General features: G+C 43.3%; 1 protein-coding gene across 2 annotated transcripts; it reads right to left on the bottom strand.

The window, feature by feature from the left end:
• Window positions 1-1,946: 1,946 nt before the first annotated feature.
• On the bottom strand, window positions 1,947-22,076 carry pik3r6b (phosphoinositide-3-kinase regulatory subunit 6b). 2 transcript variants are annotated; one of them, XM_086170724.1, is made up of 19 exons: window positions 21,974-22,076; window positions 18,666-18,769; window positions 18,511-18,579; window positions 18,258-18,393; window positions 18,117-18,186; window positions 17,846-18,029; window positions 12,235-12,382; window positions 12,060-12,161; window positions 11,287-11,641; window positions 11,055-11,148; window positions 10,876-10,971; window positions 7,855-7,965; window positions 7,632-7,734; window positions 7,477-7,550; window positions 7,293-7,380; window positions 7,111-7,163; window positions 6,895-6,995; window positions 2,447-2,632; window positions 1,947-2,283 (listed from the first exon to the last, which is right to left on the bottom strand). In XM_086170724.1, exons 1-18 carry the CDS (start codon window positions 22,062-22,064, stop codon window positions 2,500-2,502), a joined length of 2,112 nt encoding a protein of 703 aa, XP_086026850.1. In that variant the 5' UTR covers window positions 22,065-22,076; the 3' UTR covers window positions 1,947-2,283; window positions 2,447-2,499. The 2 variants fall into 2 exon arrangements, with proteins under 2 accessions (XP_086026850.1, XP_086026851.1); XM_086170725.1 differs by having other exon boundaries at window positions 12,304-12,382.
• Window positions 22,077-23,158: the final 1,082 nt, after the last annotated feature.

The following is a 23,158-nucleotide window of genomic DNA, read 5'->3' as shown; positions in this document are numbered from 1 at the left end:
AGCAACGTCCCACTTCTTTCTTTTCTTCTTGTCCCTTGGAAAGCTGTCTAAACTAACGTCACTCCCTTTGTTTCCCTTGAAGTGGAAATTGCATCCAAAAGCAGCACAATGTGGTATTATTACCGCATATACAGTATCTTCCCAAGCGAAAGTTAACACTATAGGAAAGCCAAAGTTAAGACGAGCAACTTTCATACGACCTGGAATGCATTGCACTAGTAAAGCAATGGCGGAGCCACTGCGTTAAAATATGTATTATAAATTGAGATTTTTGAAGAAATGTGTTTTTTAAACTACACATTCTTGTATGAGACAAACAGTAAAGCATATTTATTAGTCCTCCCAGGCGGGGTTCCCTTTAAAATTTGTTATAGAAACCTAACAGTCCTGACCCAACATGAGCAAACATTTGTTGACAGTGGCGAGGAAACGACACCAGCAGAGATCTTGAGCATCTCCGAGCTCATTGCGGGCGGTCTTTTTCCTCGACCGGTTGAGGTAGGGTTGGTAGGGAACAGCCACAAATGATCTCATACAAATGATAGCAGTAGTGTTAACAGTTACATGTTCTGGTGACACGATACAAGCAGGGGCTTTATTTTCATAAAAGACATAATGGTGGGGGCCTGGCAGGATGAAGTAGCTCAAGCCATGCTACTTTGGGACCTGTGAAATGAGAGAGCCCTGGGACTTTGGAGAAGTTGCTTATGCTTGTCAAGGTAGGAGATGCTAACATAATAATGCCAAAGTGGGAAAAATCCAAAACATTGCTTAGGATGGAATGGGACACAGACCTTGAGCTATGATACCAGAAGATGGCTCTAAAGCTTACTGAAATGATTAATAAATTATTATGAATTATTATTATTATTGTTAATGAATGAATGAATATGCTATTAAATGGACTGAAAATAACTACTTCGCCAATGTTTGCACATTTTATCAATTACCATCTTTATTCATTTTCAATATTATTTGGTGAATTTATTAGAATCTGAATTTCTTTACTGTGTAATTTTGTTCTTTTTTTCATTTTATTTGTGCCACTTTAGATGGTACATAAAACTATGTTTGTGAATAGGCTTGTTTGTTGTTTTTTCTGTGGCTCTTACTTCATTTCTCATGGTTGCCCTCCAGATTTGGTTGTGTTCTTTTTTTTTATCGATCGACATAAACTTTACCCGCATCTCCACCTTCCACACACCATGCAGGTGTCTTTATGTCTCAAGGTCTTCCTGTTTCATATGGAAATCTGTATTCATCCCTGTATTGTCTCATCACTTCCTGTCATACACCATTGTTCTTCTCATGCCAATAACCACCACATCCGTTGTTGTATCAGTTCCAGCCCCTTTGTCACAGCCATTCTTTGCCAGACTGTCATGGCTACCAGTTTGTAACTGGTTTCTTTTCATTTCCCTTGGTGTTACTGTAATGGTAAGCCACTCGTGTTACAAATGATGTTGACAGAATAGGCAAAACTAATTGTGTCAGCTATGTTTAAGGATAATGTTGTTTTCATCTAATATATTAACCAATGAACTAATGCTAAATATAATGTTAAATCAGATTCTGTGAATTAATGAGTTTAATTTTTTTCTGAGCAAGACACCTTCTTGCTATGTGGCGGAAGTGCTTGAGTAATTACTAATGACAAAAATCTGAACTGTTACAAGTGTTGCTCCTACCCATTAACCTAGGAAAATCAGAGGAATGGGAGGTTCATTAGAGAAAGACTATGATCGCTGATTTTTGGGTCTGCAGAAACCCTGGCCATGAAGGCAGCCAGCTATGCACCATAAGTAAGAACAAGAGTCTAGGTGTATAACTCCTTCACTTTACAAATGTCTGAGAAAAAAAACACACACCAAGAGTGCTCCAAAATTAAAGATAATTTATTGAACATTTTTTTTCAAACCTTTGTTATGTCAATACTTTTGATCCAGCACTCATCCCTACCTGGGCAACGGATGTGCGTGTTTTTCTTTTTTCTCTAACTTTCACTTCACCATGAAAGGTTGATACTGAATAACATTGAAATACAAGTTGAATATTAACACACAAAAAAACTATTATAACAAAACAACGGTAAGCAACTCAAGGAATTAAGGCTTTTTTTAAATTCCCTTAAAAAAGCCAGAAGTTCCATGGTCCAGAAGAATTCCCTTTGGTTTTGTAATTGGTCAAAAAAAAACAGTCCAAATGGTTCTGATGTCATGACCCTAAAGGCCTCAGTTCAACGAAGGGCGCCACTCAGGAATTGGGACTTAGATGGGATCAATTCTGAAATACACAGGGAACACATCAAGTCAGTATTAACAGGTGGCCCACTTCTCTCATAAATTATTGTGGAAAGTTGGGAACTTCAGTCACAAAGAATCCAATTTTCAACAGAATTTGAACCAGGAATCTTTTTGCTGCATGGCAATAGTATCTGATCTCGTACCAGCATGTCTTGTATGGGTTTGTCATGTCCCACGAAATGAAATATAAAGATCGTCACAGGGTCACTCCAGTGAAAGTGTTGATTGGAAGGGAGATATAATTGCTCAAAGGTAGCGCCTGCTCGGTGCTGCAACTTTGCCAGGACTTGATGCTGGATCCAGGGCGCAGGCACGGAGCAATTTGTAATCTGAAGAGAAAGACAACAAAAAAACCATCAATACACTTTCGATGTTTTATCCATTTGCTTGAGAACCGTTCATATAGAAGTTGAATTAAGTTTCAAAAATCGATATGAAATTATTTTCAATCACAATTTGTAGAAAGCTTGAGATGATATGTAATTATAATTACAAAATCCAACAAAGCGGTTTCAAGTTGATAATGCACCTGCTTAAAAAGTAACCTTGTATGTGTGAATTTCCAGGTAATTTTAGGCCCCTAGGTCTATTTTTCTACTCTCATGACCTTATTTCAAATAACTTTGTTGTGTAAATACATCTACTGATGCACCTGGACACATCCTCAGTGATGTTCCTGGGATCATCGGGTGTTTCGGGTCTTTCAACATCATACACCCTCATCCAGGTGACCCAGCCAGGGCTGATCAGGCCCCGACTTGTGTCCAGTTGGCACGCTAGCTACCATGATTCCATGGCTCTCCTCTCTTGAGCCACAGCCATCTTGAGGCCCTCTCTGCCGCTTCGGTGGTATTGCGGATGGCTCTTCTCCTATGCTGCCCGACGATGCCCAGACAACCCAGAGCGCTGGCATAGGACCGGGCTGCAAATCCCCTGCTAAGCTTAAACTTAAGCTCTAACTAAACTTATTTAAAATAATAAACCATACAGCAACACTTTAATTCATTGATAAATAGGCCTCATATTTCAGTATGGTTAAATGATAAATTCCTTTGATCTTGACATTCATACTGTCTGGTTACTGCAAAATGTGCACTCTTCTTCTTCTTCTTCTTCTTCTTCTTCTTCTTCTTCTTCTTCTTCTTCTTCTTCTTCTTCTTCTTCTTCTTCTTCTTTTGGCTTTTCCCGTCAGGGGTCGCCACAGCGAGTCAACTTTCTCCATCTAACCCTATTCTCTGTATCCTCCTCTCTCACACCAACTACCTTCATATCCTCTCTCACTACGTCCATAAATCTTCTCTCTGGTCTTCCTCGAGACCTCTTGCCTGGCAGCTCCAATTCCAGCATCCGTCTACCAATATATTCTCTATGCCTCCTCTGTACATGACCGAACCATCTCAGTGTAACTTCTCTGACCTTCTCTCCAAAACATCTAACATGTGCTGTTCCTCTGATGGACTCATTCCTGATCCTATCCATCCTGGTCACTCCCAAAGAGAACCTCAACATCTTCATCTCTGCAACCTCTAGTTCTGCCTGCTGTCTTTTGGTCATTGTAACAGTTTCTAGTCCATACATCATCGCTGGTCTCACCACTGTCTTGTACACCTTTCCTTTTATTCTGGCTGAAAGTCTTCTATCACATAGTACCCCTGACACTTTTCTTCACCCATTCCAACCTGCTTGGACCCGTCTCTTCACCTCTTTTGCGCACTCTCCGTTGCTCTGGACTATTGACCCCAAGTACCTGAAATCCTCCAGCTTCTTGATCTCCACTCCCTGTAGCCTCACCGTTCCACCCGTGTTCCCCTCATTCACGAACATATATTCTGTCTTGCTCCGACTAACTTTCATTCCTCTCCTTTCCTGAGTGTACCTCCACCTCTCTAGATTTTCCTCTACCTGTTGTCTGCTCTCACTACAGATCACAATGTCATCGGCAAACATCATGGAGATTCCTGTCTAACCTCATCTGTCAGCCTATCCATCACCATTGCGAACAAGGAGGGGCTCAGAGCTGATCCCTGATGGAGTCCCACCTCCACCTTGAACTTCTCTGTTACCCCTACAGCACACCGTACCAGTGTGCCACAGCTGGCATACATGTCCTGCACCAGTCTAACATACTTCTCTGCCACTCCAGACTTCCTCATATAATACCAGAGCTCCTGTCTTGGCACCCTGTCCTATGCTTTTTCTAGGTCTACAAAAACACAATGCAGCTCCCTCTGGCCTTCTCTGTACTTTTCTATTAGCATTCTCAACGCAAATACTGCATCTGTAGTACTCTTTCTCGGCATAAAGCCATACTGCTGTTCACAGATGCTGACTTCTGCTCTCAGTCTAGTTTCCACTACTCTTTCCCATAACTTCATAGTATGGCTCATCAACTTTATCCCTCTATAGTTGCCACAATTCTGCACATCCCCTTTATTCTTAAAAATAGGCACCATCACACTTTGTCTCCATTCTTCAGGCATCTTCTCACTCTCTAAGATCCGGTTGAATAATCTAGTCAGAAAATCTACCGCTGCCTCTCCTAGACACTTCCACACCTCCACAGGTATATCATCAGGACCAACTGCTTTTCCACTCTTCGTCCTCTTCAATGCCTTCCTCACTTCACTTTTACTAATTTTTGCAACTTTGTGGTCTACAATAGTCACCTCTTCTACCCTTGCCTCTCTTTCATTTTCCACATTCATCAGCTCTTCAAAGTACTCTTTCCATCTTCCCATCACTCTTCTAGCATCTGTCAATACATTTCCCTCTCTGTCCTTAATCACCCGGACCTGTTGTACATCCTTTCCATCTTTATCTCTCTGTTTCGCCAACCTGTATAGATCATTCTCACCCTCCTTACTATCCAACCGAGCATACAAGTCATCGTACGCCCTTTGTTTTGCCTTTGCTACCTCTATCTTTACCATTCGCCGCATCTCCCTGAACTCCTGTCTGTTCTCTTCAGTCCTCTCAGTATCCCACTTCTTCGCTAACCGCTTTCCCTGTATATACTCCTGCACTTCCTCATTCCACCATCAAGTCTCCTTATCTACTTTCCTTCCAGATGACACGCCAAGTACTCTTCTACCTGTCTCCCTGATAACACTAGCTGTAGTTGTCCAATCATCTGGAAGCTCACCCTGACCACCCAGACCCTTTCTCAACTCCTCCCTGAAAACCATGCAACACTCCTCCCTTTTCAGCTTCCACCACTTTGTCCTCTGCTCTGCCTTTGTCCTCTTCATCTTCCTTGTCACCAGAGTCATCCTACAAACCACCATCCTATGCTGTCTGGCTACACTCTCACCTACAACTACTTTGCAGTCACTGATCTCTTTCAGGTTACCTCGTCTATACAAGATGTAGTCTACCTGCGTGCTCCTACCTCTGCTCTTATAAGTTACCCTATGTTACTGTTTTTTCTGGAAAAAGGTATTCACTACAGCCATTTCCATCCTTTTTGCAAAATCTACCACCATCTGTCCCTCTGCATTCCTATCCTGGATACCAAATCTGCCCATCACTTCTTCATCCCCTCTATTGCCTTCACCAACATGTCCATTGAAGTCTGCACCAATTATCACTCTCTCATTTCTGGGAATATTCTGCATCACTTCATCTAACTCATTCCAGAATTTCTCCTTCTCTTCAGATTCGCATCCCACCTGTGGGGCGTAGCCACTAACAACATTGAGCATCACACCTTCAATTTCCAGTTTCAGACTCATAAGTCTATCTGACATTCTTTTCACCTCTAGGACGTTCCTTACGAACTTGTCCTTCAAGTTAACTCCTATTTCATTTCTCTTCTTGTTTGTACCATAATAGTACAACTTAAAGCCTGCTCCTAAGCGTCTAGCCTTACTACCTTTCCACCTGATCTCCTGGACACACATTATATCCACCTTCCTACTCTGCATCATGTCGACCAACTCTACCTTTTCCTGTCATAGTCCCAATATTCAAAGTCCCTACTCTCAGTCCCAGGCTCTTTCCTTTCCTTTCCTCCTCTCTCTCTGCTTCCGAACACGCACTCCTCCTCTTCTTCTTGTTCTTGTTCTTCGACCCACAGTAGCCCAATTTCCATTAGTACCCTGTAGGTCATCAGTACCAATGGCAGTCGTTGTTAACCCGGTCCGCAACTGATCCGGTATGGTATAGTTTTGGTTGACTTGCATGTTTGGTTTTGGCAAAAGTTTTACATCGGATGCCCTTCCTGACGCAACCCTCTGCATTTATCCGGGCTTGGGACTGGCACAGGGAGACACTGCTCCGTGCCCCCCCAAGGCAGGCTTGGAGAAATGTGCACACACTTTAAAATGTGCACTCTAAATTATTTAAAGTAAAAAAAAAAGGTTTTGAGGAGGGCTGGAGGGAGTCTTTACTTCCCCTAAGTAAAAGAATTGATTAAAAGTGATTAAAACCACCTGTCACACTGGTGGCCTGATTGACAAAAGTTTATATCTATATGTAAAATGTTACTGTAATCTGCTATGAATCAGAATATTTTGCCGCCTTCACTCTACAGTAAATCTCAAATATTTAACCTATATTGAAGCATAAATTGAAATTAATAATGTTACGTAACCTGTGGACGTCATTGTAGGTCCTGCGGGAGTCCTTATCCAGGCACACTGAAAGCGTTCGATCATCCACTGCCTTGATGCAGATATTCGGGGTTCGAATTGTCTTTCAGCGAGGGAGAAAAATTCATAAATAAACATTTTTTTCACTATTGATATACTACATAAATCCTTTTATGAATATGACAATAAATCTGTAAAGAATAAGAGTAATTTCCTACCCTTTTGTCTTGTGGCTTCATGGTGTCAAAACTTATGGCAAGGAAGTTCTCATCTACACATAGGGGACATTTTTAGATCACAGCAAACCAAACACATGCTATCAAAGGCTTTTGGGTGGGCTTTATGAAGCCGCAAGATATAAGATATATAAAATAAATAGAATATCATTTGGATGACCAACCTGGAGTCAACGTTTCTGATACAGATACAGCAACCAGCCTACACTTGACAACTGTCTCTCTTTTTTCAACCCGTTTGCTTAAAGTGCTCTATTGTAAACAAGAAATAAAGTATCTCAAGCAAAGCTCTTGCTTTCAATGAAGTATTATCCTACAACTTGGCACCAAAGAGAAACACTCTTGTACCTTCACGTAACTAAGTGAAATGACTGCCCATTGGACATCTGCTCTTGACTTCCTTTGAGACGTGAACTGTTTTCCTGATAAAGACAACACATTGTTTGATATCACTTCACCTTTGACTATCAAGGACACAGAAAAAATAGAAGTCAGAATCGTACTTTGGACCTGCTTGTTGAGCTCCCTTGAATCCAGGGCAACCTCCAGGTGAGACAGAAACACTTCTTCCACGACAGTCCTCTCATCACTGCCAGATAAGGTAATCTAAATATGTAAAACCATGAGCTACATGTGAAGATTGGTTAAAACTATTTTTGTATCCAGTAACTAGATTATAAGAAACATGAATTTCTTTGAATATTAATAAAGTGAGCTGACAGATACCTTAACAGAATACAGCGGCAGGTTGACTGGCTGATTCCCGCAGCGAAAGTAGTAACACAGTGTTTCCAATAGAAAGAATTTCTTTTCTGTTGTTTTGTAATGACTAAAAAACTGCAGTGGAGAGAAATTATAGTAAAATAGGAGTCATAATAAAGTATAAACACTCTTTCTGCTGCTTTTGTGTTTCATAATGAATTGCATGGTGGAAATTAATAACGCACAATGTGTTTGTGGAGTCAAACTAAATTATGAGTCATCAGGTTTTGCGTTTTGATTCAAGACCATTTTTTTACCAATTTTAAACTTCTGTCAGTCACCTCCAAAATGTGACAGAGGTGGCTGGAAACTGAAATTTGTTTTCAGATCCTGTTGTGGCAACTGGACTTAGTTATTCATCTTGGATGCACCGGCGCACAATGATCATTATTAATGATCAATGATTAATGATATTAATGATTATTCATTGTTTGACTCTCACCACCATCTTGAGCACCAGCTAGTGGTATTCAAGACTTCAACATTGGACGAAGAACATTCCAACAACCACTGCAAGTTGGAAAACAGGTCCAACAGGTAGGGAAACCGTAAATTCTTGAGCTACCCTAACTGGGCCTTTTCTTAAACAGAAACTGACAGGAAACACTGAACACAAGGAAGTGCAAAGTCAAGGACACACAAAGTCAAGAATGTGGTGTATGCCGTTCAGTGCAATGAGAATTGTGATAACGACTATATTAGAAAGAAAAAACAACCAGATGGCCCAACACGGGAGAGACACTTTTTCCGGGTAGGACTCTGTGGTCCACTTATAGACAAGGGCCACTCCTTTGGAGACAGCAAAGTCTGCATTCTGGCCAGACGAGACGGGTGGTTTGAGAGAGGAATCAAAAACGACCTTCATAGCACAGAGGAAGGGGACTCCAAGACAACTTTTCACCTACACACAACGTCTTGCTGAGGTTCTCCCCAAGACAGATCAACACACACCCTGCAACTCACTTAGGGAAATCAACAAATCAAACAAAATTTCCCCCCGGTTACTCGATTGCAAGCCATGGCCAAAGTGAACTGTTCTATTGTTTTATGCAGTCTACACAGTAGCCTTACAAGAACTTCTCCAGATCCCAGCTTAGGTGAGTCCACAGAATTCGTAACTTTGTTCCCAGAGCAACACACACATATATCGACATACAGATGAACATAAAATCTCATACAATCTAGTTACTGCTGCACAACAACTCGTTCATTAACAGAATAGATCCTCTCAACCTAGTTGCTGCAAAACAACTCATTCATTAACATAACAGACCCTATTGACTTGGACCACTGCCCGATTCCAGCCCGAGCAGTTCCCACAGTCTGCTAGAACTGAAGAACCTTCTCAGATGAGAGTCCAGTTGCCATGAAAAGATTTCAAAACAATTGACTGAGACCCGGATGTCTGAGAACCTTCATACAAATGGCATTCTGAGAGGTGCTACCAAAACGGAGATGTTTAAAACTGAAAAAAACATAACAATCAAATGGGAAATGTGTGAAATATGTGGAAACACAGGTTCCAAGAATTTCCTGTGAAGGATGGCGGGAAATTTGTTATAGATTTGCATCGGTAGGCAAGTTTAGATGGTATTTGATGCTGACAAAACTCAGTTTGCAGCAGGAGATAGAGTTTCATGTAGAATCATAGCATTTTAGAATTACCTTTTTAGAGCCACAGTTTTATCCAATCTGAAAGTAGAACAATTACTGTAAAACATTATCTGAAATTCCAAAGTCATAATTTTTGACTGAATGACGTTCTCGGCTCATGTGACTTCGACTGCCCAATCATCCAGATTTGCCATGTGTAACAACAGGGAAAAAACACTGCAGAACTTTCAGAACCAACAAAAATGACAGAGCAGACTTGAATAATTGACACATTTTATTGGCCGGTCCCCTTGAATCCACTGTCAGACCTCTGCAGAAATCAACGGTCCTCAACCAATCCGGAAACAAGGACTGTGTTTCAAAAAATCTCAAGACTTTTCATCCATTCCTTCATCATCTATACTGCTTATCCTAAACTCAGGGTCAAACTGGGGGTGGAGCTTATCACAACTGTCTTTGGGGGCAACTCAGGAAGTACCCTGGAGTGGTTGCCAGTGGAACACAGGGCCACATATAGAGACAAACAACAATTCACTCTCTATTTCATGTCTGGGGAAAAAAAATTTCCAATTCACCTTGGTGGACGATGGCAGGAAACAGGAGAACCCTACCAGACAAGGGGAGAATATGCAACTCCACAAAGAAAGGCCCCCTGTTGTAATCAAACCAGGGACCCTCTTTCTGTGAGGAAGAGGCCCTAACCACTTTGCCACTACTTAATGGGTTTTAATGCAACTTCCCACAAACATCCCACAAACATCGATTCCTGATGACCTCTGGATTCGTAAGATTTCCACCATCAACAAAATGTTGTTTATTGGTCTAACTAATGCATTTTAGGACAGGACAAGATAATACATTATTGATCCCCATAGGGGAAATTCTTTTGTCACAGGCGTGGAACAATGACAATATCAATAAATATGAGTATAAATATAAATAAAGAGACAATTAAAAGAATAGCAAAAGACATCCACAAAAAAATAGACAGCAAAATGAACAATAACAAGGATAAAAATAGACAACAGAGTGAAAAAACAACAGCAAAGGTGAGAATAGACAACCAAAATGACAAGGACAAGAACAGAAAAAGAGTGACAATAACAACAAGAATAAACAGGATGCGAATGGAATGCAAATTTTCCCTTCTGTACATATAACGTTCACTGTAGTGTACACTGACAAAGCCCATTGAAATTTCTAGCCTTGCACATCAATCACTGGTTGAACCTGATGTTTATATCAACCCCTTTTGGTATTTGGTCTCTGCCAGGTTTCCTACACAACTGTCACTGAAACCATGGTCTTTCCCCAGTTAATGACATAGAATTCCAACAAATCAGTTACCGATTCAGCAAACTTAGGTATCACCTCTCTAAGACTGCTGATAGTGCTGTGGTACCAGGGGTCCATGTTTCCCAGCAAGTAGGCATAAGACAACATGTCATCCGTCGGACATGGACTTTCCTATAAAGAATGTTTCACAGTGAGAGTGTTCATGATAAACACTTGACAACAATTACGGTATTGAGTGACCCAGAATAACTCACAGGTGAACAGACTGAAGACTGGACTCCTGTGACTGGGATGTAGTAAAATTGCAGGTTGAGGTTCTTGGTCAAATTAGAATATTTGGACTGCTGACTGAAAAGAGTTAAACAGGAGATGTATGCCAGATGAACAGTGAGGGATAAAGAGAATGTACACAACCATGGAGTACTTTTAAAAATAGATAGTGTATATTTGAAAACAAATGATTGAATGAAAAAAATGGCTGCTTACTGAATTGAGTGATACACTCGGGAAAGCCTTCCCAGCACACGGTTGTCCCCCATCACCACTACCCGTGCTGTGTGAGTCCAGGCTTCTTGTTGGATTTGGGATTTTCCAAGACAAGCCTCTATCTGGCCCATCATTTCACTCACCCAATTTGCGTGCCCTGTCTTCCTAAATGCTTTTCTTCTTGTCATAGTTGACGTGGTTTTTCTGAGGTAACATTGTCTGGTGTCATCAAAAACACCCTGTGTCAGAAATGACTGGTTCATGGTGTTTTTGGACTGTGCTGAATTCTGTCCCTCCTTTTCTTTTCCATCGAGGCTACTGTTTGAGCCCAGAGCGAACTCTACCAGCAGATCACCTTTGGTGAAAACACATGGAATGCACATTTGAACCACAACAGTGACTTTTAAGACATGTTCATTAAATCATTATACTGGTTATCCTGCACTCAGGGTAAGGTACACCTTGGACCCACTTGGATCACATACAGAGTCAAACCACCATTCACTCTCACATTCAAACACCTGCAATTTAGTGTCTCTAATGACCTCCTTGTCAAAATCTTCATTCACCATGACTTATATGACTTCTGCAGACATGTCTCCAATGAACCTTTTGCATAATTTTGACTGTGGGAGGTGGGAAAACCCACAGTCGGAATAAAACTAGGATCTCTTCTTTCGTAAGCTTTTCACTGCGCCACCGTGCCGCCCCTTCTGAGACACGTATTCACTTGATATCTTACAAAAAGGAACGATGTCAGCTGATGGACTCACATAGATCTTGCTCATTTTTCCAAAAGAGCAATATGACCTCCGGCAAAGGCATCGCGGTGTTGCACACAGTGCTGCATGTGGTGCTGCAATCTATCGTTCTCCCTTTGAGGAAAACAGTTTTGGTTACACGACAATCCCAAAACCACTTCAGCATGGCAGAATAAAGAAAACATACCTTCTTCTGAGACACTTAAGATGTCTCTGTAAATGTTTTGCAATCTTTGCAGATATCCAGAATGACCACCTGTATGCTCCTCTATATGCTGCTCCATAGCCTGGACAACATCCTGGAAATATTTATCTATAATGTCATCCTCCAAAGCCTGGGATACAGAAAATGTATACAAAATTAGCCAGTTTTAAACAGCAAGTGTGTGCAGATACCTAAGACATCATGGTTTGCTCACATTGCATGCTAACCAGTCTGATATTGTTGCATTGTAGTGCACACTAAAGGATGTGGCCTCTCACTCACGGGACTGAGGGCTGGGGGGTGATGTTAAGCTGAGTATATATAGATGTTCAAGTTTAATGGTGTTTGTTGGTGTTTCTTTATTTAAGTGTTAAACTCCTACACACCTCTGTTGTCTTTTCTCGGCAAAACACCATATTGGTGATCCTAAACTGATCAGGTCCAACTCAGAGGATACGTGCAATACTACCTCAACTACGTTGCCCCGACTCGCTCAACCGGCCCTGCCCGTCACGGCTGGCCGGCTGCTGGAGTTTTGGCAGAGTGACCTGGCCACTTGGTTCCAGCATGTGGAGGCCATTTTCCACCTGCGTGGAATTTTGTCGGAGGATGACAGATACTTCCTAGTCGTCACAGTGCTGGACCAGCAGACCACGAGGCAGGTCATCGAGTTGTTGTGTGACCCTCCATAGCGTGGTAGATATACTGCGTTAAGGGATTTCCTGCTTCAGAGGTACAGTTTGTCTGCCACGGAACAGGCGGACAGGCTGCTTTCCATGTCTGGTCTGAGAGATGGTTCTGTTGTTGATCTTATGGTGAACAAGTTGTTACTGCTAGGATCTGGTGACACTTGGTTCCTTTTTCAAAATGTTTTTCTGCATCGGCTTCCAGCCTTGGTATGTGCAATCCTGGCGAACTCCAGGCATTTGGCCGGCGGCGACTACCGTGGCCTGGCGGAGAAGGCCGACTGCATCTTGCTGACAGCTAGGCCATTTGTCATCCAGAGTGCAGCGCTGTAGCCCTTGTGGACGGAGCCTTGGGACAAGGATGCAGCCGCAGATGTTGCGAACCGCTGTCTTGATGACGCACTGTCTTTGGCCACCTACCCATGAGAAACAAAGGTATTTGGGCCATGGACACACGATGGGATGTTTAACAATGCCTATTGGCAGAAGTTTCATTGTTGATGACGCCTATGTTTTCCACCGTTTCTACGACACATGGTGTGGAGCATTTCATTCCCATAGTAGGGCCACCTGTTTTTGTGCAGGTCAGGCACCTGGATACAGCCAAACTAGCGACTGCTAGGGAGCCGTTTGCCATTGGCTTGGAATCGTGAGGCAGTCTAAACAACCCCTGGGCCTCCACGCTTTACATGGTGCCCAAGTCCGATGGGTCGAGGTGTCCGTGGAACTGCATTTCACCCCTTGGTGCAGTTCCATTGCCATCGAAGCTGCAGGCTGTGTCTGAGTTCCCTCACCTGGCATCAGTTAAGGCGTTGCAGGAGTTCTTGGGCATGGTCAGTTTTTACAATCAGTTCCTCCCTCATACTGCCCATCTCCTTCTGCCACTTTATGGGGCATCAGTCCTAATGGGCTAAAGATGCGGTTGTCTGGACTCTGGAGCGGGCTTGGGCTTTTGATGGGGCCAAGTGGGCCCGAGCTATTGCGGTCCTCCTAGCCGATCCCAAGCCCACAGCTCCCCTAGCATTGATGACCGATGCATCTGATGTTGCTGTGGGGGCCGTGGTTGAACAGTGGGTGGAGAATACCTGGCAATACCTTGCATTCTTTAGCCGCAAACTACAGGACAGTGAACACAAATACAGTGTTTTCGACAGAGAGTTATTGGTCCTGCATCTGGCGGCGTGGCACCTCCGCCTTCTTCTGGAGGGCTGCTCCTTCATGGGCCTTTGACTTTCGCCATGTCAAAACTCACCAGCAGCGACACCTTGCGGCTGTTTCTGAGTTCATCACAGGCATTAAGCATTTGACTGGGAAGGCCAATCCTGCAGATTGCCTGTCGCAGGTTCTTGTATGCCCAGCGCATGTTGGGATTGATTTTATGGCAATGGCCGCTGACCAGCCTGGCAACACGAACGTCCTCACCCAGAAGTCATTGCGTACTGACTTTGAGCTGGAGGATGTGGCTGTGCAAAACGGTGGCCCTGGCCTTCTCTGTGACGTCTCTCCTGGCCGGCCTCGCCTGGTAGTTCTCGAAGCTTGAGTTTTTGATTTGCACTGTGCACTTGCTCTCACACCCAGGGGTCCGGGCGTCAGTGTTACTCTGGTCTGGTGTTTGTAGGGATGTCAAGGAGTGGGCGGCAGCTTGTGTAGTGTGCCAGCGCGCCAAGGTTCACCGGCTTGTTCGGGTGGCCCTTGAGCCCTTTCCAATTCTGTCCAGGCATTTCGACCATGTCCATGTCGACCTGGTGGGTCCCCTGCCTCCTTCGCAGAGCTCATCACAGTCAAACGAACCACCAGGTGGTCCCGTTGTCATCCACGACCGCTGTCTCTGGCTTTTCTGTCCTCTTGGGTCGCCTGATTCAGCACCCTATCTGACATTACGTCAGTTTGTGTCAGCTCTCTGGTCAGCACCGGCAGAGTCTTTGGGGACAATGGTGCACCATACGACGGCGTACCACCCTCAGGCTAACAGCTTGTGCAAGCGGTTTCACTGGTCCCTCAAGGTGGCATTACGGACCGCACTCTTGGATGACACCCGGATAGACCATTTGCCATGGGTCGTGTTGGGGCTGTGTTCTACCTCTACGGACGACCTTGACACCTCACCGGCCAGTACGAATTCCAGGGGAATTTTTGGTGAGAGATCTACTTTCCATTTTTTCTTGACCACAGCATGTCATGTCATGTCCAATTTCAAGGGAGAGGGGTCCAAAATTAGTACTACCATGTTTTAGCTGCCAATCGAGTAAGGTTAGAGTAACAAGACTAAGAAGAACATATAAAATGTGTATAATGCAGATAAAAGTGGAGGGTAATTTAAATATTGGAATGATAAATAAAAGATAATATTCTTATCTTAAATTCAATGTATGCCTGTTCAACATTGGATGCGGTGATGAAACAATCATTATAGATGATAAAAATTGGGTGAGAATTTTTTTTTTTTCGGGCCTGTTTAATGAGCAGTTGGACTGCTGATACTTTCAGCTACTCTTTACTGATTATTACTGATTACTCTTCTCAATTTGGAAAAAAAAAATCACTTATGCATCGGTATTCAGAAGTAATTGATAGCATTGTCTCCAAAAATCCTCAATTGGTCTTGCTCTGTTATATATAGATATTTCGATAGCTGAACTCATTCATCATCATTCCCAATGTAATCACTATTACTGAAGTTGTTGTAACTAGCAATCCTTCAATTTTATCCTGCACTCAGGTTTGCAGGGGGGCCTTTTCCAATGTTGACAGACGAGGTTTACCCTTAAACAGTCGACAGTTGATCACAGGGCCATGTATAGAGACTACTGTTCACTCTCATCCACATGAAGTTTAAAGATATACAGCCAGGGGTGTAAGAGCGATCTTGGGGAATTTTTAAAATCGCATTCTACCACTATTGCAGCAGTTCTATCATTGTAGCCTCCTCTGAATGTAATGTCCAATCAGTGTGCAGCGCGCAGGGATCCGCCACTTTTTTGAGGTGATATTCAGTCAGATTGGCACTTCAATACATTCCCCATGGGTTCTGGGAGAGGTCACAGATTTGTGCTTTTGTTTTCACATAACCTGCTCAGGCCTTGGAAGGGCATCACTTTGACCTATCCACATTTGGTGTCAAGATGATATTTCTATTGCATCTGTCAAAGAAGATCCTTTCAGCCGATGTCGTAGTGAAGAAAAATTGTCGAGTTGTTCTGCTATGTAAGTGTGACAATTGTCTAGTCATCTGTTCTCCTTCTTCTTCTTCTTCTTTCGGCTTTTCCCGTCAGGGGTCGCCACAGCGAGTCAACTTTCTCCATCTAACCCTATTCTCTGTATCCTCCTCTCTCACACCAACTATCTTCATATCCTCTCTCACTACGTCCATAAATCTTCTCTCTGGTCTTCCTCGAGACCTCTTGCCTGGCAGCTCCAATTCCAGCATCCGTCTACCAATATATTCTCTATGCCTCCTCTGTACATGACCGAACCATCTCAGTCTGGCTTCTCTGACCTTCTCTCCAAAACATCTAACATGTGCTGTTCCTCTGATGGATTCATTCCTGATCCTATCCATCCTGGTCACTCCCAAAGAGAACCTCAACATCTTCATCTCTGCAACCTCTAGTTCTGCCTGCTGTCTTTTGGTCATTGTAACAGTTTCTAGTCCATACATCATCGCTGGTCTCACCACTGTCTTGTACACCTTTCATTTTATTCTGGCTGATAGTCTTCTATCACATAGTACCCCTGACACTTTTCTCCACCCATTCCAACCTGCTTGGACCCATCTCTTCACCTCTTTTCCACACTCTCCGTTACTCTGGACTGTTGACCCTAAGAACCCGAAATCCCCCAGCTTCTTGATCTCCACTCCCTGCAGCCTCACCGTTCCACCCGAGTTCCTCTCATTCACACCTATATTCTGTCTTGCTCCGACTAACTTTCATTCCTCTCCTTTCCAGAACATACCTCCACCTCTCTAGATTTTCCTCTACCTGTTGTCTGCTCTCACTACAGATCACAATGTCATCCGCAAACATCATGGTCCATGGGGATTCCTGTCTCACCTCTTCTGTCAGCCTGTCCATCACCGTTGCAAACAAGAAGGGGCTCAGAGCTGATCCCTGATGGAGTCCCACCTCCACCTTGAACTTCTCTGTTACCCCTACAGCACACCGTATCCACTGTCTCACCGATGCCCAGTCATCTGTTAATTTACCTATTTAATGGGCCACCTTAGTCATCATTGCAAAAGTTGCGTACAACCATTCACTCTCTGATTCAATGTCATACAGTGTTAGTGTCTCTAATAATACCATATATTTTATTTACAAACATATACATATAAATACTTTTGGATGTAGTGATATGAAATTAGTTAGAGAGGAGAATACGGAGAAGGTTGATTAGCTGTGGCGACTCCTCAAGGGAAAAGCCAAAAGGAAAAGAAGATATATGTATATGTATATATGCATGTACAAACACATACACATACACATATACATATATAACATATATACACCCACACATATCAATAAGTAACTAAAAGCTAAAGGTGATAGTGTGCTTTAAATAGAGGTGTTTTGAGTAGCGAATTAAAGTGGGAGAATTAATTGGTGTTGCTGAGTTGGCGTGATAATGAATGTTAGAAACGAGGAGAGACATACAACAATTCACTATCAGTCACATGTCATATAAAGACAAACAACCATTCACTTTCTCACTCACATGGGGGCAATTATTTTATTTTTTTTTTTGGGGGGGGGGGTCTACAATTAATTACTGCATATTTTGGACTTCGGGAGGAAACCCGAGGACCCAGAGGAAGCCGGAATTGAACCAGGGGCCTTCATATGGTGCTGTAAGCACGAAGTCAGTCATTTAGTTACAGTTTTGCTGAACCTTTCCAAATGCTTGCTTACCTCAAGAACTCGAACCAATTCAGAGCTTTGACATGACTGGTCAAGCCCCCGCCGCAAACACCGAAACACTAGATATCTCTTCTGAGCGGCCGTGTCCTTCAGCAAACCAGGCACTTGCAGCTGTTCCCTTACTGATGCTTCCAGGGGACCAGAAATCACAGCTGGGTCCGCCAGCACAAAAATCCTGAGGGGAAATCAGCAAAATAAAATGTGAGAAAACGGTCGCAATAAAGGAAGTTGAACTTTGGTCATTCTGTAGATGGAAACTTACTTTTCCTGCAAATTGAAATGCTTGCTCTTTATATTCTGTTCCGCAATTACTTTTCTCTGATATAAAGAGCCTGTCGACAGAAAGGTAGAGAATTTAAAGTATTAAATTAGGGTATCTACCATGATCATGGTACCATGATACCTGGTGTGGTGATTTCCATCTTGATGCTCCTCAGGATGTTTAGTACCAATGCAGAATAAGGAAGTGGTAATATCAGGAGCTTTTTCAAACACTCATATACATCCTGGTACAAGGTGGTAGGGATAATGACACTTGACTGCAAGTTTTACGGGAAATAGCAAAAAGGAAGGGCAATTATGTCAAATCACAGCCATTCATCTGCACTTTGAGCAACATATTGGTTTTGGTTTTGTGCGGCAAAGCCCTGGCTCACCTGAAGAAGCACGGAATGGAGAGTGTGCAGTTTTGGGACCACGCACATGCAGGAATGGGCTTTGTGGAGCTGTTATATAAAAAAGCCATTGAATTAGCAAGCTAAAAGTGAATCAAAAAGTATCCAGTGATTCAAATTAAAGCATGCCTGTTTACCTCACTCAGGTTTTCCAGCAGGTCTTTGACTAAACTCTTGATAAGTAGAACAACACATGATGGATGGGTCTCCAACATCTTTTGAAGATTCCATCGCAATATCCCTGCAGCACAGACACAACCATGTCCTTCAACAGTAATTGGTCTCATCAATATAGTGTGTACACTAGATGGCATTCACGCACCCAAGGAAACAGAGCCGCCATGCTAGGTGCTAACCAGGCCAAGTGCGCTTTGATATACAGAAAGGAGCGGTTTGGAATCGGTCAGTTGCACTACCAACTGTGCCACAGCTGCTCCATTTTAGTCATTTTTATTGATTATATCGGACCTGGGCCTTTTACGGCCATAACCAGCCTTTTGGTCAATCAGAACATGAATGAAAAAACATTTATTGTTATACAAATGTGTCACTTTAATTTAGAAAACAGTGTTGTTCTTTAGGTGAGGAAGCACATACATGGGTGGGTGCGTGAACTGAGACGAGTGATGCTAACCATTTAATCCTCGAATTGGCTCATGCAGAAAAAAAGAAAAGTTGATGCAGACTGCCATGTTTTCAATAAGCCATTGCTAAATATCAATTTACAGAAGTTAAAGAATAATTGGTGTACTTGGTTTGTGGTACACAGATCACAGTGTGTAAGGATTACAGTTTTTCTGACTTGTCTTCATCAAGTTGTCTGATGAAGAACATGCAAGGGAGTCAGATGCTTTGCTAGCTACACTGCAAAATCAACAAGGACTTTTTCCAAAGCTTTGCATACCCAGAAATGTAGCTGTCAAGACGAGTTACTTCATATCCCACCAAATCGTCAGAAGTAAGCCATTTTCGGATAGAGGGTATTAATATGCCCGAGGAAAAAGCACACACTTTCTTGCGACGCACTTTGATGTGGAGGGTTGAGGAGACTGCAAGATATCTGGAACTTAAGCTAAAGGAGCTGCAATGTTCTCAACATTGCCAATCTACTCATCTTGTAACGTGGGATAACCGCAGACTCTAAAATCACCCTCATGTATGTGAACAAACATTCTCACTAATGAAGTTCCTCAAACCAAGATCCAGATCCTCCACCACGAATGATTCTGATATTCTGCTGCTCAGAAGCAGTTAATCAAAATATGTAATTGACTGCCTTTTAAAACAGGACATAAATAAAGTTATTATTTACCCTTTATTAATCTCCATAGGGAAATTCATTGTCTGCAATTAACCCATCATGGATGAACCATGAGCAGTTGGCATGCTGTTGATCAGTGCCAGGGGAGCAGTTAAGTGTTCAGTGTCTTGCTCAATGACACTTCGATACACTAGGGGGAGCCAGGAATCGAACCAGGAATGTTTGGTTCCAAAGATGATTTCTCTACCTCCTGCGTCACGGCACCCATAATTAAAGCTGAGCAGAATTAAGTTAAAGTTATTGTTGGTTTGGCTCCTTGTAAAAATGAACTGTCCACCCCTGGGTTACATCCAACCATTGAGTTAAGTGGCATTGTCATGATAAACGAGATCTGTTAACAAACGAGATCTCTGTCTACCCAAATGGTGAAATAAATATATTTCGATAGATATTTAAATAGATTCCAATACCCTTGAGGCCATTTAGCTGTAGCTTCGCACAAAAAACAGAAAGTTTTCACAAACCGAATGATAAGCTTATTTTCAAGAAGAAAACATCATATTCGCTTGACATCAGGACCATCATCTGATTTTTTTGACAATATATAAGAAAGTTGGTATTTACTGTCATTTACAATTTGATTTTAGACACCTGATCACAGGCAAAAGCGTAAGGTAGATTTTACCAGCCATTTATTAAACGTCCTTATCACCCATTTATTTACTGGTCACTGTTATATACTGTATATATGTGTCAAGCGTCATTTAGGAACATTATTTAGGAACATTATTGGAACATTAACAGGAACATTATGTTCCTATTGTGTGTATTACGTGTATTATGTAGGGTACAACATGTTGACCAATCGGTGTCACACAACTAAACTAAACTAAACTAAACTAAACTAAACTAAACTAAACTAAACTAAACTAAACTAAACTAAACTAAACTAAACCAAGAGGCATCCTTACCAGATGCCCGAGCCACCTCATCTGGGTTCTCTCTATGTGTATGAGCAGTGATTCTACTCCGAGCTCCTCCCGCATGACCGGACTTCTCACCCTGTCTCCAGGGGAGAGTCCGGCCACCCTGTGGAGGAAACTCATTTCGGCCGCTTGTATCCCCAATCTCGTTCTTTTGGTCACTACCCACAGCTCATGACCATAGGTGAGGGTGGGAATGTAGATCAACTGGTAAATTGAGAGCTTCGCCTTTTGGCTCAGCTCCCTCTTCACCCCAACAGACCAGTACAGAGTCCGCAACGCTGCAGACGGCGAACCAACCCGTCTGTCGACCCCCCACTCCATCCTCCCCTCACTCATGAACAAGACCTCGAGATACTTGAAGTCCTCCTCTTGGGGCAAAACTTCTTCCCTGACCTGGAGTGGGGATTCTACCTGTTTGCGATTGAGCACCATGGTCTCGGATTTGGAAGTCCTGATCCTCATCCCGGCCACTTCACACTTGGCTGTAAATCGCTCCAGTGAGAGCTGGACTTTATTGTGGACTGATGAAGCCAACAGAACCACATCATCTGCAAAGAGCAGAGACTCAATCCTGCAGCCACCAAATCGGTGACAAAGGGCAAGGAGTCCAGAGGGCGGAGTCCATGTGTCACTGGAAACGGGTCCTACTTACAACCGGCAATGAGGACCAAGCTCCAACAACAGTCATACCGAAGAGCCCGTATAACGGGGTTCGGTACTTCATACTCCTGGACCACCACCCACAGGATTGACTATGGGACACAATCAAATGCCATCTTCCGATGTACAAAACACATGTATACTGGTTTGGCAAACCCAATTATTATTATTATTGTTGTAGTTGTATAACCACCATCATAATAATAGCTCTTCATGTCCTTTTCCTTCTTTTTGTGCTACTTATTATTATTATGATTATTAGCATCATCATAATCATCATTATTGCTGGTGTTGTTATCATTATTAATCTGCCAGCACCTCACTATAGAATGTTGGATTCATCTTTGGATTACAAAAATAGAGAGAAAGAGACAGACAAAAAGAAAGATAGGCAAAAAGAAAGAGATTTTTTTCAAGACCATGATCCATGCCTAAATGTGTCACACAAGCACCAGTCGCTTCCAGGAAATGTGAATCATAATAAATTTGTCAGCTTAGAATGCCGTTAACCTGCAGTCAACCTCTACAATACGTCTACCTTTCTGCGGTGACCCTTGGCTGTCCCTGTCGCTGAGGAGGGCCTGGAAGTTGTCATACAGACTGTAGAGCACTGTCCAGGAGTCATCCATGTCGGGCTGAAAATGAATATCGCATCAAAAAGTCACTGAAATATTCTTCCAAGCGGGCCATCCATGCTTGAACCGGCCACACAAGTTTGGCAGGTGAGGTCACTCCTCTTAAACCCGTCATTTCGAAAGAAAGATAGGACTGTCAGTAATGATTTAAACCGGTTTGCAGTGGCAGACAGATAATCTAAGTGGTGAAAAAAAGCTAAACCCTCCTTCTGCTATGGCATGAAGTATAGAAATTAATATGATCTTGGCATGTCATAACAAAATAAAGGCTAAAATAAGACGCAATAGTCCATCACTTATCAAAGTAGCCTCTATTCTTTTACAGATCTGGACATAAAATCAAAACTGTGTCCGCAGCTGCTACCTGTAAGCCAAAAGACTGACAAAAGCCTGTTTTGTTGTTTGAAATGGGTGCCTGCAACTCTTATGGGGAAGTTTGTCACGGGTCAGGGGGCGGACTCGGGCAGGGAACCACACCTTCAAGGCTGAAATCAGGGTTTGAGCTCTTTATTTCGGTAGGCAGAGTGTCTCAGGCAGGCTGGGTGTCGCTGGTAATTCCCTGGCCCCGAGACAGAGTCACACAAGGCTGGGTCCCAGGCGGAGTTGCAGGTAGGGTGTCTCGGGAAGGCAGGGTGTCTCGGGAAGGCAGGGTTGCAGGACAGGCCAAAGGCAGGGTTGCAGGACGGGTCACGGCAGGATCTCAGGAAGGGTCGGGGTCCGGTGGTCCACCAGGGGGTCTCACAGGGTCAGGGTCCAAAGGTCCAGAGGGGGCTCTCGCAGGGTCGGGGTCCGGTGGTCCACCAGGGGGTCCCGGTCTACACTCGGGATCTGGTGGTCCACCAGGGGGTCTCACTGGGTCAGGTCGTAACAGGCGTCGTGGGGATAAACATGGCAAAGGGGAAGTCCAGGAACCACGGCTGGGTCCAGTCGCCAGGGGTCATGGGGACCCACAGTGGTCAGGGTTGTTGGGCAACCACAATCCCCCGGCCCCAGGCAGAGCGTGCCGCTGCCCTTTATAGGGATCTTGATTAGCGGCCGCTGCTGCAGCTGGCGCCGATTATGAATTGGACCCAGGTGTGAGACCCTGA

This window comes from Fistularia commersonii, chromosome 23, assembly GCF_037954325.1.
Source record: "Fistularia commersonii isolate RoL2024-O1a breed Wild chromosome 23, RoL_Fcom_v1.0, whole genome shotgun sequence".
Classification (NCBI taxonomy): domain Eukaryota; kingdom Metazoa; phylum Chordata; class Actinopteri; order Syngnathiformes; family Fistulariidae; genus Fistularia; species Fistularia commersonii.
Note: the sequence above shows the minus strand (reverse complement) of the source record. Positions and strands in the feature narration are given on the sequence as shown.